This window comes from Echinops telfairi, unplaced genomic scaffold (assembly GCF_000313985.2).
Source record: "Echinops telfairi isolate 266 unplaced genomic scaffold, ASM31398v2 ScPeMD7_5;HRSCAF=22, whole genome shotgun sequence".
Lineage (NCBI taxonomy): Eukaryota > Metazoa > Chordata > Mammalia > Afrosoricida > Tenrecidae > Echinops > Echinops telfairi.
The window spans coordinates 10482461-10499077 of NW_022103901.1; the positions used below are offsets into that span (position 1 = coordinate 10482461).

The 16617-nt window shown below is 61.6% G+C and overlaps 2 protein-coding genes across 5 annotated transcripts; one reads left to right on the plus strand and one right to left on the minus strand.

The window, feature by feature from the left end:
• The first annotated feature begins 6 nt into the window (after nucleotides 1–6).
• On the plus strand, nucleotides 7–2661 carry GNB2 (G protein subunit beta 2). The gene is made up of 9 exons (XM_004705600.2): nucleotides 7–75; nucleotides 310–348; nucleotides 436–542; nucleotides 867–930; nucleotides 1012–1174; nucleotides 1275–1341; nucleotides 1551–1752; nucleotides 1851–2067; nucleotides 2170–2661. Exons 1-9 carry the CDS (start codon nucleotides 19–21, stop codon nucleotides 2274–2276), a joined length of 1023 nt encoding a protein of 340 aa, XP_004705657.1. The 5' UTR covers nucleotides 7–18; the 3' UTR covers nucleotides 2277–2661.
• A 620-nt stretch (nucleotides 2662–3281) lies between these two features.
• GIGYF1 (GRB10 interacting GYF protein 1) lies at nucleotides 3282–16611 on the minus strand. 4 transcript variants are annotated; one of them, XM_045284139.1, is made up of 27 exons: nucleotides 13132–16611; nucleotides 12367–12494; nucleotides 12221–12281; nucleotides 12008–12113; nucleotides 11790–11919; nucleotides 11586–11681; nucleotides 11283–11394; nucleotides 11062–11170; nucleotides 10761–10801; nucleotides 10395–10586; nucleotides 9949–10202; nucleotides 9740–9851; nucleotides 9170–9304; nucleotides 8899–8999; nucleotides 8576–8747; nucleotides 8304–8470; nucleotides 8080–8180; nucleotides 7882–7998; nucleotides 7659–7759; nucleotides 7371–7453; nucleotides 7145–7270; nucleotides 6834–7064; nucleotides 6403–6590; nucleotides 6143–6303; nucleotides 5905–6065; nucleotides 5672–5801; nucleotides 3282–5589 (listed from the first exon to the last, which is right to left on the minus strand). In XM_045284139.1, exons 4-27 carry the CDS (start codon nucleotides 12040–12042, stop codon nucleotides 5537–5539), a joined length of 3108 nt encoding a protein of 1035 aa, XP_045140074.1. In that variant the 5' UTR covers nucleotides 12043–12113; nucleotides 12221–12281; nucleotides 12367–12494; nucleotides 13132–16611; the 3' UTR covers nucleotides 3282–5536. The 4 variants fall into 4 exon arrangements, with proteins under 4 accessions (XP_045140074.1, XP_045140077.1, XP_045140081.1 ...); XM_045284142.1 differs by lacking the exon at nucleotides 12221–12281; XM_045284146.1 differs by having other exon boundaries at nucleotides 10395–10565; nucleotides 12221–12494.
• Between the last annotated feature and the right edge of the window lie 6 nt (nucleotides 16612–16617).

Genomic DNA, 16617 nt, shown 5'->3' on the forward strand with positions numbered 1-16617 from the left:
CCCCACGGGCCCGGCGCCATGAGTGAGCTGGAGCAACTGAGACAGGAGGCCGAGCAGCTCCGGAACCAGATCCGGGTGAGGGCTTGGTCTCCGGAGGTGGAGCGGGCTGGGTGTGTGTGCCGGGCGGGGCTCTGCTGGGTGGGGGAGGTGGGGGAAGGTACCCTGAATGCAATGCCTCACTCACCACCCCCCGCCCCCCGTTGGCCTGCCTCCTTTCTGCCTGCCTGCCCACCCCCACCCTGTCTTGCTTTCGTCCGGTTCCTAGTCTAGGGGGCCTCCCTGACCCCATCCTTGGCCTCTTTCCCACAGGATGCCCGGAAAGCATGTGGGGATTCCACACTGACCCAGGTGAGAGCAGTCCAGGTTGTGAGCTGGGGTTCAGGGAGGGAGCGAGGATTGGGGGCCTCTCCCTGAGCCTTCTGCCTCTGCCTCCAGATCACAGCTGGGCTGGACCCAGTGGGGAGAATCCAAATGCGGACCCGGAGGACCCTCCGTGGGCACCTGGCAAAAATCTACGCCATGCACTGGGGGACAGACTCAAGGTGTGTGTATATGTGTGCGCGCACGTGCACGCGTGCACGCTCGCACATAGCGTTTGTGGGCTGACTTTAGAGCCAGTCGCCAGAGGACAGGAGGGAGGAAGAGTGGGCAGCCTCCTGGATCTGGAGAAAGACCCAGGATGCCAGAGTGCTCCGTGGAAGACCTTGACTCCCCAACAGCCCCGTGGGGTCTGGGTAACCAGGGCCGCCCAAGCTGCTGCTGCGAGCTGTCTCAGATTGATGTGTGCCCCAGGGGTGTGGTGGACTTCCTGCCTGCAGAGGAGGGCGTTTGTTCGGGGGCCCTGAGCGCCTTGCTCTCTCCCACAGGCTGCTGGTCAGCGCCTCCCAGGACGGGAAGCTCATCATCTGGGACAGTTACACCACCAACAAGGTAGAGGCGGCCCGGAAGTCGGATGAGGCCGGACTGCAGGGCCTCGGCTGGCTCTAACTTGGCATCGCCCCTCCTCTCTAGGTCCATGCCATCCCACTGCGCTCCTCCTGGGTCATGACCTGTGCCTACGCACCCTCAGGGAACTTTGTGGCCTGTGGGGGGTTGGACAACATCTGCTCCATCTACAGCCTCAAGACCCGTGAGGGAAATGTCAGGGTCAGCCGGGAGCTGCCTGGCCATACTGGTAAGCGGGGCGTGGCAGGGTGTGGGCCCTCCTGCAGTGGACAGGCGTGGCACGGCCCTTCCCATCAGGGGACTGGCTGACCAGCCTCTTCCCCTCCCAGGGTACCTGTCATGCTGTCGGTTTCTGGATGACAACCAAATCATCACCAGCTCCGGGGATACCACCTGGTGAGGTCTTGCTGGGTATCTGGGCCTCCTGCAGCCACTAGCCTCCCTCTCCTGAGGGTCCCCTCTCCCCACATCAGGCTCTGGCCTGGGGCCAGAACAGGCTTCTCTGGAGGCTTCTAACATGACAGAGGGTGGGGCAGAGGGGAGGGAGCCAGAGAACCTGTTGTGCAGATCATGTGACTCCGCCCTTCTGCTTGTCACCTCCACAGTGCCCTGTGGGACATTGAGACAGGCCAGCAGACGGTGGGCTTTGCAGGACACAGTGGGGACGTGATGTCCCTGTCATTGGCCCCCGATGGCCGCACCTTTGTGTCAGGTGCCTGCGATGCTTCCATCAAGCTGTGGGACGTGCGGGACTCAATGTGCCGACAGACCTTCATCGGCCATGAATCCGACATCAATGCCGTGGCTGTGAGTGCCAGGACCAGGGCTGGGCGGGCCCCTCTCCCTGCCGACTACCTGGGCCGCTTCTGTACCCCTGCCTCACGCTGGGTCCCGTGTCCCCGCAGTTCTTCCCCAACGGCTACGCCTTCACCACCGGCTCTGACGACGCTACGTGCCGCCTTTTTGACCTGAGAGCCGACCAGGAGCTGCTCATGTATTCCCACGACAACATCATCTGTGGCATCACCTCCGTTGCCTTCTCTCGAAGCGGCCGGCTGCTGCTTGCTGGCTATGACGATTTCAACTGCAACATTTGGGACGCCATGAAGGGTGACCGTGCAGGTGAGGGCTGGGAGGGGCTGGGGCTGGGGGGCAGGGGCGGTGAGAGCGAGACAGGGCCCAGACACCAGGCCAGGTCCTCGCTGATGTGCCCCTCCCTTACAGGTGTCCTTGCTGGCCACGACAACCGCGTGAGCTGCCTCGGGGTCACCGATGATGGCATGGCTGTGGCCACAGGCTCCTGGGACTCCTTCCTCAAGATCTGGAACTAAGCGTTCCAACCCCAGCTGGTCCCAGGCCGGGAGGGCCCTGCCCATGCCCACACTACAGGCCGGGAGCTTTGGGGCTGGGTGCGCCAAGCATCCCTCCCCAGCGGGCCATGGGCCCGTGGGTCCCTGATCCCCCACACCCAGGTTTGGTTCCTCCCGGGGGGTGGGGGGGCCCTGCTGTGGAGATAAAGATGGGGATAGAATGGGGGTATAGAAGGGGCAGAAACCCTTCCTTTTGCTGCCCTGGGGTTGGGGTCTCCCTCTCCCAACCGCCCCCCGCCAGGAGGCAGGAGGTGGGAACTCCAGGGGCTGGCTTTTTTAAAACTGGTTTTATTTTAATTTTTATTATATTTTCAGTTTTTCCATAAAGGAACCAATTCCAACTCTGCCTGATGTCCACCTTGCTTGTGTCTTAGTCCCTTGGGTTTCTGCTGCCTGAGGTTTGGGGTTATTCTGGGGAGGAGGCTCCTCCTGATAGGCTCCTCCTCACATGCAGCCGTTCTGTTCTCTTACACCCCAAGTCCCCGCCCTCTGCTGGAGGCAGCTGTCCTCACAGCTGGCCCTCCCACCCTCACCACAGGCAGATGCCACCCCGCTAACCCAGATCACTGCAGGACCTCCTGGGTGCCCGGCCCTCCCAGCACTGCCTGAGGCAGGCGTGTCCTCATACACCCAGCACTCCCACCACACCACAGGCAGACGTTCCACCACCCAGCCACCATGCTCAGTCCTAGCTCCCACCCCCCTAGGAAGACGGCCTTCACATACCAAGCCCCGACCCTCACAGTACACAAGCTGTTCTATGTACCCAGTCTCCCCAATGTCCCCTGGACAGATGTTCTCCCTACTAGCCCCCATGCCAGCTGAACACAGCCCCGCCCTAAAAGCAGAGCCCCTCGGGGAGCCTAGCCCTCCAAGCGCCACTGTTACGGCCTTCAGGTCCCAGCCTGCAGCAGGCTCGCCCACCCACCTCAGAGCCCCTTTCCCTAAATCAAAACAGCAGAGGCATAAAGGGGGAACACACACCAAGTTTTATTGGGGGATGGGTATTTACAGGGGCAAGGAAAAGATGGGAAGTCACACAGAGGAGGGGGGAGGGAGGGAGATCCTGGGGACAAGGGGATATGGAAGAGGCCCTGCATCAACTCCAGCCTTGAGGAGGGCTGGGGAGCAGCTAGGGCCCGAAAGACTGGGATTGGAAAGGATGGTGATGGAGCCCGTGCCCACCCCCTGGGGCTGGGGGGCTCAGGGGCTTGTAAACATTGACCACTCTCAGAAGGGGATGGGGGTCGGTGAGGGCTCCCCCTACAATTCCTCACAGGGTTAAGGCCTCTCCAGGCTCAAGGGCCCCCAAAGTTCAAAGTCTCTTCAGCTGAGGGGAAGGAAGAGACAGGAAGAGTTTCGTGCCCCTCCCCCTGCATTGGCTGCGGCAGGGGTGGGGGGATTACATTCAGTCACAACAGTAGTCCCCCCACTCCCCAAATGCCACCAAACACTGGTGAGAGGAAAGGGGGAGCTGGGGGGCCAGCAGCAGCGAGACATTCCCCCCCTGGCCCATCACCCCCTTATTGCTTTAGAGAGAATATTGTCTTTTCACGGACTCGAACACTGTTGAAACCGGGGAGCAGCAGGCGGAGGGCGCCCTTCTACCTCCAAGGCCAGCCTGACCCAACACTGACCCAGGTGCCACTTTGGTGCAAAAAAAAAAAAAAAAGTCTCTGGGGATGAAGGAGGAAGGAATCTACCGGGGAGTTGCCACTGGCCGTGTCCCCAGGGCTGGGAGGAGAAATACATTCATGGAGGAGAGGCAGTGGCAGGGGTTTGCCCGCCATAATACTGCGCTCCGAGCAATGAGGTCGATGGGAGAAGTTAGAGAAACCAAAACCATTTAAAAAGTACGCGCGCGCACACCCACAAAACAACAGATGGAGACAAACCAGGTAGGTGATTCAGAATAAGTCAGTCAGAAATAGGAAGGGCAGCTCCTCCTGACTTAGGAGACCCACACTTCTATTCTCGACCCCCAACCTCACGTAACATTAAAAAACCAGTGGAGGGCAGGGGTCACTGACTCCTCCCATTTGGTCGATGGAGGGGGTGGTCTGAGCAGAGCTGGGTGGGTGGTCCATGTTCCACACAGCAGGCAGCAGAGGTGAAGGGGGGGACAACTCCTTTTCCACCCCTCCCTCCAACCCGAGCTGCCCCTCCCTCACTCCTCTCGGCCCCCAGCTTGCCCCTTCCGAGGAGCACCAGCTCAGTCCGTGAAGTGGTGCCCCTCTGGTTCCTGGAGGGAGCGAGGCAGAGGCTGGTGGCCCAGAGAATACATTCATGTGGCAAGGCAGGGAGCTGGTGCGATCAGCCTCACACCCAGGCCCTTCCCCCAAATGGCAGTGGTGGGGGAAGCCCTCCCCAGAGCTAGAGGCAAAAGTTCTGCCGCCCACGGCCAGATGAGGTTGGCACTGGCCTGGCCTTTCCCATCTACCCGGCAGCCAGTGCAGGGCAGTCACCTGGGGATCGGAGGCAGCTCATCCAATTTGTGCAACTTTCCCCAACGCAGTGAAGCCAAGGGAGCCTCTGGGTCCTGCCCTGCACACCTCAGCCGGTCACCACCCCAGGGGCGCCCTTCACAGCGGGTCCGGCAGGCGGGGCTCCCAGGGGGCCTCGCTGTGCAAACTGCTGGCCCCCCAGCTTCCAGTTACCCCAGTGGCCCGCCTTAAAGGGGCAGGGAGGGTAAGTGCAGCCTGGGGGGTGGGGCGGGAGGGGGCAGGTAGGACAGATCCATGGGGCCTGTGTCCCCACTGTCCCAAATGAACAGTGTGTCATTTCTTTTCCGTATCCTTCCCCACCCACCCCCAGCCATTCTTTTTCTTTTTTTCCTTTTTTTCTTAAAAAAACAAAAAACAAAAAAACAAAACAAAAAATCCTCTGTCGGCCTTCCACTGTCACTCCCACTGCCCCTGGACGTGGGGGAGGGGTGCTTAGAGTTTAGTTCTTAGTTTTTATTGTCTTTCCTAACGTTTTCTTCAATGTTGTTAAAAAACAAAAAAAACAAAACAAGAAACAAGAACAAGAACCCCTCCCCCCAATCTGTAAAGTGCCTCGTGGTGGGTGAGTTAAGGTGCATTGTGTGGTTTGTAACAAGTGCTGGGGACCCTGCCCCCGCTTCTCCTATGCTCCCTGTGGGGAGGCCTGCAGGCTGCGGACCCGAGGAGGGTCCAGGCTGCTGCCGCTCGCTGGCCCTGGCCGACAGCCCCGGGGGCTGGTCAGTAGTCATCCAAGCTCTCGATCTCACCGGAAGGTCCGTGCAGGGAGTAGCCTGGAGCCAGGAGGAGGCTGGGTTGGCGCTCTGTCCCCCAGGCTTCTCGGGCTCTCCTGCCCCGGCCCAGCCCTGAACTCACCCAAGATGCTGGGGTCTGAGTGCAGCATCAGGGCCCGCCGCTTGGCCTTGCTGCCCTCCCCAGGGCCGAGTTTGGTGCTGTGGTTGGTCTGAAAAGCTGTCTGCAGGGAGGCACTGCTCAGCCAAGCCTCCTGCAGGGTGGCAAAGAGGGTGAGTCAAGGGACTGCCAAGAGTGCAGTCAAGGTGTGGGGCACCTCCCTGCTCTCTCACTGGCCAGACCCAGCCAGGCCTTACCTGCTGCTGCTGCTGCTGCCTGGCTTTCTGCTTGGCCCTCCGTTCCAGGAACTGTTTGGCAAATTCTTTGGCTTCCAGCGTGTCCCCCAGGCAGGAACGGATAAAGTCATGGACGTCATAGGGAGATTCTACCTCCTTGAGGATCGCTACGGCCATGGGTACTACAGGGCGGTACGGAGCAGTCAGGATCCACCTGGCCCAGGTTTCGGACCCCAGGACAGTTCCCCTGTCCCCGTACCGTCCAGGCTGCCGGCGGAGCTCAGCGTGTGCAGCATCTGTTCGCACCACTGGGTGAGGCCGTCCTGGGGCCTGGGGATGCCCTGCAGCAGCTTCAGCAACTTCTCCTCCTCCTCTGTCTTCTTGCGCACGGGCCGACCGGACAGGTGACTGTAGGAATCGCTGGGAAGAGGCAGACATAGCAGATTCACTGGGAGTCCCGCTGCCTCTAGGCCACCGCCTCCCCGAACTCCCCCACCCCAGCCAGGCTGCGGCGCCCACCTGAGAGACGGGCTGCTCCGGCTGTTCTTCAAGCCAAGGCTGCGGGTCAGGCTGCCTCCAGTCTTGACTGCATCCTCCCAGAGCCCCAGGCCGCCAGCACTGCTGCCCCCACTCTTGTCAGGACCGCCCCACAGGGGCCCAGTCTCCGCTACCCACTGGGACAGGGGGGCAGCACCCAGGCCCCCAAGCTGCCACAAAGAGCAGGAAGTCAGGGTGGTCCAAACCAGGAAACCCGAGTGCACACACGAGGCAGGGAGGTTTGTGCAGGGGGCAAAGGGTGGGTGAGGCAGGAGCAAAGAAACCTTCAAAGCCAGAGGAGCCAGGTCCTGGGCCCTCCCCCAGCCCCACCCCCATCAACACAGGGTGGACTGGACTGGGTTCCCAAGGGTCCCAGGGGTTCGGTTCCTTGGGGGAAGGGCCAGCCTGCTTACCAGGCGGTGGTTTGGGGCCTGGGACCGCGTGGACTCTCGAGGCGGGGGCTGCTTGTGCAGCTGCCGCTCGCTCTCCAACTGCAGCTCGAGCAGCGTCTTCATGGAGAGGCCCTGCTTAGCCAGGCTGGCCCAGAGCGGGGGTGGGGAGCTGGGCGCAGGAGGCACAGGGCCAGGTGCGGCTGCTTGCTGCTGCTGCTGCAGCAACTTCAGCAGCAGCTCCTGTTGCCGCGCCTGAACCGGAGAGGCAGGTGAGTGCGGCTGGCCTGGCCCCGTAGACAACCCAAAAGCTTGGCTGCCCCTCTTCCCCACACCTGCTTGCGGCGAAACAGCTCTTCCTCCTCTTGCCTCCGCTTCTGCTCCTGCTGCTGCTGCTGCTGGCGACGCTTCTCCTCTCTGCGCTTCCGCTCCTCCACCTCCCGGCGCTCCTGGAACTGACACTGTCCTGGAGGTTAGCTTGGAGGGGGGGGGGGGGGGGGGGGGGAAGCCTGCACCCTGCCCTCAACACCCAGGGACCCCAGCCCCAGGGTACCCACTCACTTTATGTTGCAGCTGGAGTTGTTCAAGAATTGGACCCTGAGTTGAAGAGTTCATTGGTATGTCCCAAAGACTGGCCTCACCACCTGCAGGAGCCAAGGGGCGTTCAGGAGCTCCGCCCTTGCAGGCTGACAGTGGTCTGGGGCACCCTACCCACAGCCTGGGGGCGGCTGCCTGGGGACACCCGGTGACAGGTGGAGCACTGGGAACTCAAGACAGCCCCTCCTGTTGGCTGGGCCAGGGGCGGGATGGGGGAGCTGGAGGCTGGTGGGCAGCTGGTGGGCCTCGAACCTGACTGTGATGAGGCTGAGGTATGTACGTCCCAGAGGGGGCTCGAATCTGGCACCGACAAGGACCGGTTCATCGTCGGGAGCAGGTTCTGGTCCCCACCTCTGCAGGACAAATCACTGGGGTTCAGCCCCATCACCCCGCTCCAGAGCGTGTGTGCAGGTACACCCACACCCAGCCACGTTCTGGGGGACGCCGATAGGCCGGGCTCGCACGGCCCACAGACCTGGGGGGTTTGAGAGCCTGGAGCTGCTGCAGGAACGCTGTGAGCTGCTGCTGCTGCTGCGGCGGCAGGTCTCCCAGAGCTGCCTTTTCCCGGAGCGTACATGGCGGGAGTGGGCGGCTGCAAGGGCACAGCGGGGGGCTAGTGACCCCCACAAGCCAGGACCCTGCCTCCTGGCCAGCCCCTCGGAGCTCCCCGTACCTGCCGACCAGCTGAAGGAACTGCTGTTGCTGCAGCTGCTGGTACAAGGCAGCAGCCGCCAGCTCCTGCTGCTTCTTCAGCCGCTCCTGGTCCATGTTTCCCTGCGGGAGGGAGCGCAGTCCCAGGGCACGTGGCAGGCCTCCTGGGGTCTGGATGCTTGTCCTTGTCCTGCTCCATACCCCCTGTCGCCGTCCCTGCCCGCCCCATCTTCCTCCCGTGCTTACCAGCAGTGGGGGCGGTGAGGGTCCTGGGGCAAAGGGCACACGGCCCCACATCTTGATCACCTCACCCAGGGGCTGGAAGCCCTCGTCACAGCCCCGCTTCACGAGCAGTGACATCGAGAAGTAGCCAGCCTGGAACCACTCGGCCATCTCCTGGGTCGTGAAGGGGCCTGGACCAAGGGAGAGGGCAGAGAGCCAAGGCTGGGGCCAGGCCACCAACCAAGAGCCGCCTAAGAATGGCCACCGTGCTCCCACCTGGCCTCCTGCCCCAGTACCTTGGATCTCCCCCTGTGGGTCTTTGTAAAACCACTTTCGGGCAGCGCCGTGGCTAAGGGGCAGCGCGGTGGCGGCCGCTGAGTGTCGCAGGCCCTGGGCTTGCATGGCGGCTGTGAACTGCTCCTCCTCCAAGGAGCTGTCCTGTAGGGAGGCGACCAGCTTCTCTGCCTCCTGGGAGCCAGGAGAGAGAAGTCAGGCCAGAAGGGGCCAGGTAGTCAGCTCAGGGTTATAGAAGGGGAAAAAGCTTGGATTTGGGATAGGACAGAAATGGAGGACATGGGGGTACCATGGGGATCTTTGAGCCCTCCTCCCACCACCACACCTGCTGCAGGTGTTTCAAGCCTTCGTCATCCTCCAGATCTCCAGGTGGCCCTGGGGGGGAGCCCACGCCGTGGCTCAGCTGCATGCCCCGCATATCATCTCCTACGAGTGTAGAGAGGAAGGTGGGGATGGGGGCAAGACCATCCCCTGCCCACTCTTAGGCTCCAACCACTTCCAGCCAACTAAAGCGCCCACGTGGCTCCTCCCCACAGGGTGGGGGTTACTTTGTGCACCCTGGTGCACATTGATGCCCAGCCCTGCTGGCTGTCTACCTTTGGTGGCTGGCAGATCCTCCACAGGGTCACCGCCATCTCCATTTGTTCCCCACAGGGGGCCCAGGGTCGGCAGGGGGGACGGGGAGCTGGGCGACTTTTCCTGAAGAGGCAGTAGGCCCAGTTCCTTCCCACCTGAAAGAAACACAGCAGCTTTCACCACCGAAGAGGCGTCAGGCTCTCAGGACAGCGGTGCACTAAGCCCCTCCACACAGGGCCACAGCTTGGGCCGCTGGACAGGGGTCTATCGGATGCCCTTATAGCTTTGGTCAGTTCCACCAGCACCCAGACTCTGCCCAAGCTGAGCCGCACTCTTCACTAGTCAGGACAAGGGAGGCATGTGGCTGTCACCATCCATGGCTGGCCGCACAGGGCGTCCGTGAATGACGGGCTCTTTAAGGGGTCCTCAGAGATCATGGGACTAGACGGGACTTTTGGCTGACATGTCGCCTTTGAGGACAGAGCTCTGTTGCTCTGGGATGCAGTCCCTGCTTTCCTCTCCCACCTCGAGATCCTAGAGGCAGGGGACACTACTCCGAGTGAGCTGCCTGCTCTCACCCTGCAACTTACCTGCTGCCTCGGGCCCCTCTTCGTCCAGCCCCTCTGAAGGTTCGCCGTCCTCATCCTCCAGCCCCTGGAAGTCCAGCTCCTGCTCCTCAGGGATTGGCTCCTTGGGGCCCTTCTGTGTGGGGTTGGGGCACAGGTTGGGGAGGTAAGGGTGCAGAAGGAACGAGAGGCCTGGAGCTTTAAGAACTGCCCCCTGGTCCGTGAACAGCTACCTTGAGAGGCAGGAAGGCCCCCGTGGCATCAAAGGTACCCATCTCTTCATCCTCGTCATCCAAACACCACTCCGGGAGCCCGTCCTTGTCGTCCTCAAAGCCGTCGGGCCCACGGCCTCTCCGGAGGTGAGAGCCGCCTCCCCCAGCTCGGCCCTCCTCTTCACCGCACCCACCTCGATCCCCACGCAAATCAAAGTCAAACTTGCGGCGCCGCTCCCCGTGTTCCCGCCAGCCAGCAGATCGGGGCCCACCATCTGGGCAGGACAAGCGGGAAGAGGAGAATCAATACCCCAGGCAGGCCAGAGCCTCCTCCCCTCTGCTGCCCACCAGGACACCACTAGGCCCTACCACCATCTCTGGGACTACTTATGGACCACCTCTCCTCTGGGCCAAGGGAACCTGCACAGGCTGGATCTCACGCAACCCCTCACACGCTCCTGTCTCACCAGGGCTGGCCGAGCGCCAGCGATCACCATCTCGCCGGGGGCCTGCCCCGAGTCTCCAGCTGCCCTCCTCCTCCTCCTCCTGCTCCTCACGGAGAGAGCGCCAGTTCTCGCTGTCTGAGCGGGTGGGCTCCTTCCGAAGGCCGGCTCCACTCTCCTCAAACCCCGAGCGTGCTGGCAGCAGGAAGGGGGGTTCTATTAGCAAGATGGAAGCCACAGCCCCTAAGACTCTTGATCGACCTGGCTGGCAAATGGAGGGGCCAGCTCCAGGCCTCCTGTCCCTCCCTTGTAAACACAGCTCCCTAGTGGGGCCAGCCAGGCTGCCTCCTGACTGCGGAGCTCTGCACAGCACCCTCCTGCCCTCCATACCTGCGTCCCGCCTGGCCGACTTCTCAAACCTCCGCTCGCCTCTGCAGGAATAAAGGGTTGGGGTCAGAGCAGTCCAGGCCCCCACGGGGTCTCCTCTCACCCTATCTACTCTGCTACCCGAGCCCAGTGGAAGCTGGGAGGGGAGGACAGAGAGGACTGGGAAAGAGGCAGGCTGGTAAGAAGGGAACAGAGCAGGCCACACGGAGGCAGCAGGGAAAGAGAGACCACGGGGGCTTTGCTGGATGGGTCTACGCTCCCCTTTAGTGGCAGAGACCCCTGTCGTCTCCCTGTGCACCCCCACCTGTCATCCCAGCTCTGGCTGCGCTGGATCTCCCGGGGGCTCCTTCCGAAGGCCCCGTCACCTTCCTCAACGCTTCTCTGGTAGAAGCAGCTGTCACCTCGGCCACGGCCTGGGGAAGGGGTGAGGTGTGTCACAAACCAGGCACTGCCCAACGACCACATGCCCGCCCGGTCTCCAAAGCCACAGGCACTGCCGCTGCCCACGCCCGAACACCCCACTACCTCGGCTTCTGGTGCTGCCTCTCCCACGGGAGGTGCCGCTTGGCGGGGGGCCAGCCCCTTTCCCCATCAGCCTTAGCACAGCCACACTGTTCACCGACAGGGAGAAGTTTCTCTGAGGAGGGAGCCAGGAGTGGGAGTGAGGACCCAGGTACCCAGTCACTCTCTGACAACCCCCCCAAAGTCCCCCCTCAGCGCCTGTCTTCCCAGCTGCAATGCTCCTATTCCTCCCAACACCCAAGACCTGCAGGATAGCCTGCGGCCCTTCCCAGACTCCACGCACCCCAGGCCTCGGCCCAGGCCCACCTGCTCCTCCTCCGTCAGAGGCTCCAGCGCCAGCGGCTGCAGCGGCTCCTCCTGTAACACGGCAGCAAACTCCTTGTCCTGCAGCTCTTCAGGGACCTGCCACATGGGGCAAGAGCTCTGGAAACACACCCACTCCTGGGCCCTCTCAGCAGGCGAGGTGAGCCAGCCTCTTGTCCCCTCGCCCACCACACCCAAAGACCTCACCTTGTTCTCCTTCACGTAGAGGGCCAGCATCTCCTCTCGCCCATAGCGATAGTCCGCTAGCTTGTATTTGGGGATGGCTGGAGACGGGGGTGGGGAGGCCACACTGCCCCCGCTGGAAAGGGCCCTTAGCCTGGGAGAGGTGTGTGGACGGGAAAGGGTGAGGCCGAGGGGGGAGCAGCCCTCGCCCCCACGCCCACCCCACAGCCTGCTGGGCTCACCACTCAGGCCCAAAGTTGAGGGTCTCTGCTGCCATCGTGCAGCCGGTGAGTATCCTCACGGTGGGAGGGACGGGTAGAGGCAGGGGGCTGGCGTTCACTCTGATAGCTGGGGAGAAAAGGCAGGGTGGATGCTGGAGAGCAGCAGCCCAGGGATCCTCTGGGCCAGGTAGGGCCCCTCGGTGGGCACAGGGGCAGGCTGCTGACAGCGCTCACCTGAGCCCGCGGCAATTCACACCATGAGACAGCCACACAAGGAGTCAGCAGCACGGGTGAACTGGGGGCAGACAGAGAACCAGAAGCGCGTGGTCCTCGGGCTTCCAGGCAGGCACACCCCCTTCCCGCCACCAGCCCAGACTGACCTGGCCAAGCTGGCCTCTCTTCTGACACGGCGTATGCTGAGTGAGTGAGACTTCCCCAGCTCCTGGACACCAGTCTGACCTCAGGAGTGACCAGAAGGGACCTTCACATCCGAGAGCGACGAGTGACCCTGGTAGGAGGAAAGGAAGGTGGTGGTGGGATGAACGGTCAGAAGGGCCACCGTGGCCCTCCTGTGGCCACAGCCTGCCTGAAGAGGGATGGCTGGCCGGCACACACCACAGCACCCCCTCCGCCCCCTCGGCAGCAGTGAGGGCCCCTGGGGGGCGGGCAAGAAGCCGGAGGGCGGTGGTGTTGCAGGGAGCATGCCAGACGGGTCTCCCCAAAGCCGGAGACAGTGTGTGTGCAGGGCTGCCCTTAGGGCAGATGAGGGGCACACAGACACGCATGCACGCACACGGAAGCAGGAAAACAACAGGAATCACAAATACCCCAGGAGAGAGACGGCTGACCATGGAGGAGGGGCTCAGAATCATCTCCGAGTGCAACACTCTGCCTGGGGGCTACTTGGAGGTGGGAGAGCCAGCTTCTCGGCTAGGGAGAAGCCTCATCAAGGGGTGTGTGGGAAGGGCTGCTCCAGAGCCAAGGACGGGCATGACACGCAGGACATGCTCCAGGCAGGAAAGCCCGGCCCGTTTTCAGAAGCAACTACGTCATATGCCAATCACCACCCAAGCCCCGTCCCCCAAGACCAGGAGAGGTGAACAATAGTTCTACAACATAATGCCCCAGCTGTGAAGGAGACATACGGGCAAAGTGACTTTTCCTCCGGCGGCTCGAGAGGCAGCGCGGTGGGAGGCCCTCTAAGGGACAAGAGGGGCGGCGGTCAGCCAGTGGTTCATCCCTGGTGGCGTCCAGGCAGCAGGAGGGCGGAGGCTGCAGTCAGTGGCAGGGTGGGAGGCCGGAGCAGACCTCCTCCACAGCACCCATCAACTCCCAGGCCCTCGGTGACAGGGAAGGACGACTCGTGGGACAAAGGCTTCACCAGAGGCACCTCACCTGGAGTGGCAGTGGGGAGACAGACAGACTGCAGCCACTCCCTGAAGCACGGCGCCTGAAGGTAGAAGGCGGCTGTTTGGGACCAGAGAGGGCCGGGCACGCTCCCCAGCCAGGGGCCCCTCTACCACAGCCTCTGTCAGTCACTCTGGAGATGACACAGCCACCTCACAAAGCCATCCACTGGGGGGACGGCCAGCGAGAAAGCTTCCCCTGCCGAATTCAAGGAGGGTTCACAGAACACCCCAAACCCCAGCCCACGGCCACCAAGTCCACTCGGCTCTGCTCTCACCAGCCCTGCAAGTCGGCACATCTCACCGGGAGCAGACAGTCTCGACTTCCTCCTACGGGGTAGCTGCCGGGACTGAACTGGTGGCCTTGAGGTTAGCAGCCTGATGCTCACCCCAACAGTGCCACCTGGGGCCAGGCAGCCTCATCTTTCTTCCTCCGAGTGGCCAGTGGGTAGGAACCCCCGCAAGAGTAAGGGTCATTCTTTCTCTACACCACAGCCCTGCAGGCATTTGGGGCACTGACTGCGCGCTGTGTCCCCACTCCAGGAAAACCACCCAGGTTGTGTCTGACATTGCTCAGGAGAGGGAGTGCCGAGACTCTACAGAGGCCCTGGCTTCCAGAAGGCCCGCCCCGAGGACTGTGGACACTGATGGGCCCCGGTCAGGACAGGGGAGAAGGGACACTCAGGAGAACTCCCCCTCCCGCTGCCTTCACTTTCTGGCCTGGTGGACGGAGTAAGCAGAGGACAGCAGCTTCCAGAGGGTGAGGAGCACGGAAGGCCCTCAGGAGAGAAGGCAGTCATCCCCCCTGCCCCCCATGCCCGCTGCTGGGGAGACACTGGGAGCTGGAGTCTGGCTCTGGGAGCACCCAGAGAACCAGGGCAAGCACCTGGCCTTCTTCAGACTAAAGTGGCTGGGAGGCCACCCCGTAAAACCGGTGGACATCTGGCAGACATTGTTTTAGGACGTATCTGGGAGGGGGGTTGCTAACACCGAGTCTCGCTCTTGGGAAGCGAGGAAGACAAGCAGAAGTGGAGTGAGTCCCTGTTACCCGGCTCACGGAACGGCAGAACACCATCCCTGGTGAGCCTGTCCCCTGAGGAAAACCGGGCCAACGGGGAGCGGAGGGAAACCCTTGGGAAACTAGCTTCAGGCAGAGAAAGAGGGGATGCCCCCAAGTTTCTTGACTGCACGCTCTCAAAGCATGTAGAGGTCCTTTTGAGGAAACGCAGAGCAGGGCAGAGGGCGGCCAACGAGGTAGGAACGAGTCCTTTCCTAGCTGCTCCACGTCCAGGTCTTCTCACAAGGTCCCTCGGCCCTGCCTTCCACAGCTCTTGGCTCACCCACCGCTCCATCCCACTTCTAAGGGCCCCAATACACGTTCACTCGGTGCAACATGCCCCGCTCAGCTGCGAGTCAAAAGACCGACGGTTCAAACCCACCCAGTGTGTGTGTGTGTGTGAGTGGCATGGGGAAGGGGAAATGGCCCTTGACAGGGTTCTGCAGTCACTGCCCTGGCCTCTGAATGGCTGTCACTCTGCTGGAGACGACGCACACGACCCTCAGTACTCACAGGCTGGGGGCCGGGGTCCCCTCACACACACACAAGGAAGCCTGGTCTGGAGTTCAGAACTCGGGAAGAAAAGACCCCAGAGCAGGTGGTCCCGACCCACCCAGGGCCAAGAGCAAGACGTTCTCACTCCATCCCCTCCTTCACTAGCCAGTGGCTCCTGGCACCGTTATTTAAAGAAAACAAACAAGCAAGCCCCCACACTTGCTGCCTTCAAGCTGATTCCAGAGTTTCCGGGACTGTCACTCTTCACGGGAGTAGAACGTCTGCATCCCTCTCCCTCGGTGCAGCTGGTGGTCAGCAGCCCACATGTTGAACCACAAATCCCCAGCCCTTGGGGCAAGGCCAAGTTCCAGCCCCCAAGCCCAGGTGTTAACTAGCTCCTTCCTCAGGATGGAGGTGCACCACAGGGCGAGAAGAAACCCTCTGCCCAGTGGTTCCGGCACACAGCAGATCCAGCGAGCAGAGCCAAACGGCTTGCTAGGGGATACCCGGGGAGACTGCCACCTCTTTCTCCCACAGAGGAGCTGGTGTGTCCCAACTGGAGACCTTTTGGGTATCAGTGCAACACGTGACCCACTGGGCCACCACAGCTCACGGGGTAAGCACAAGCCGGTGTTCTTCCAGGATGGCCCCTGTTCTCTACTCTCCGGGCCTTTCTACTGGAGTTGTGTCCTAAAAAGCAAAAACTGAACTCCCTGCCACTGGCTCACAATGACCCAACAGGACAGGGGGCAGAACCGCCCCAGGGTTTCCAAGAGTGTGACTCTCTTATGGAAGCACAAAGCCTCTGCTTTCTCCCTAGGAACCACTGGTGATTCTGAACTGCTGACCTCAGTTAGCACTGAGTCCGTCCCCAGGGATTACTTATCCTCCTCTGAGCTCTGCACCCCAGACTTCCTTCCTTCCTATGGACCCCCGATCCCAAGCCTGGGCACTTTTTCACTTTACCTCGTTTGCTCCTTCTCGTTTGTTTTCCTGCCAGGGTTAACAACAACAACAATAAGGGATGCTACAGCTGCCCAACAGGGTCCCCTAGACTTTCCAAGGCTGGAGAAGGATCGGCCAGCAACAGTCACTGTCCCAAATGCTCAGGCACCCTTTGCGAGATGAGGACCTTTTTTCCCCCTTTTCCTTTTAACTCTCCACATCACCCCCTCTTCACGCCTTCTCATCTCTTCAATGGGACGACTCCCGCATCTCCCCTAACACCCAACCACAGGTGCCAGTCCAGTCAAACTGGGGTCCCCTCTCCATCACAATCATCCCCAAAATGATTGTCACCAGAGGAGACCCTGTGCCCTGGGGCTATGGCAAGCACAAAGCTCGGATACGCCCCCAGAGCCTCCCCATTTACATGAAAGATGACGTGCACCCACAATCTAGGAACTACAACGGGGCGCTGGGGCTGCAACGGGAACAGAAGAGATGGGAGGAGCTGCCTAGGATTGGCCTATTGGTACCCGTGGGGTCAGTCTCCTGCCAGCCTGGCCCGTTAGCTTGCCTGAGGGGCAGCCTAGAGGCGGATGAACTTGAGGGAAGTGAAGGGTATGAGATGGTGGTGCGTGGAGGCTGGTTGCAGGCAAGTGTGCATTCCGCACCTACCCTTCCTTGCCCATAGTCCTGTGTGTGTGTGGAGACCTGGCCGCTCTTGGGGA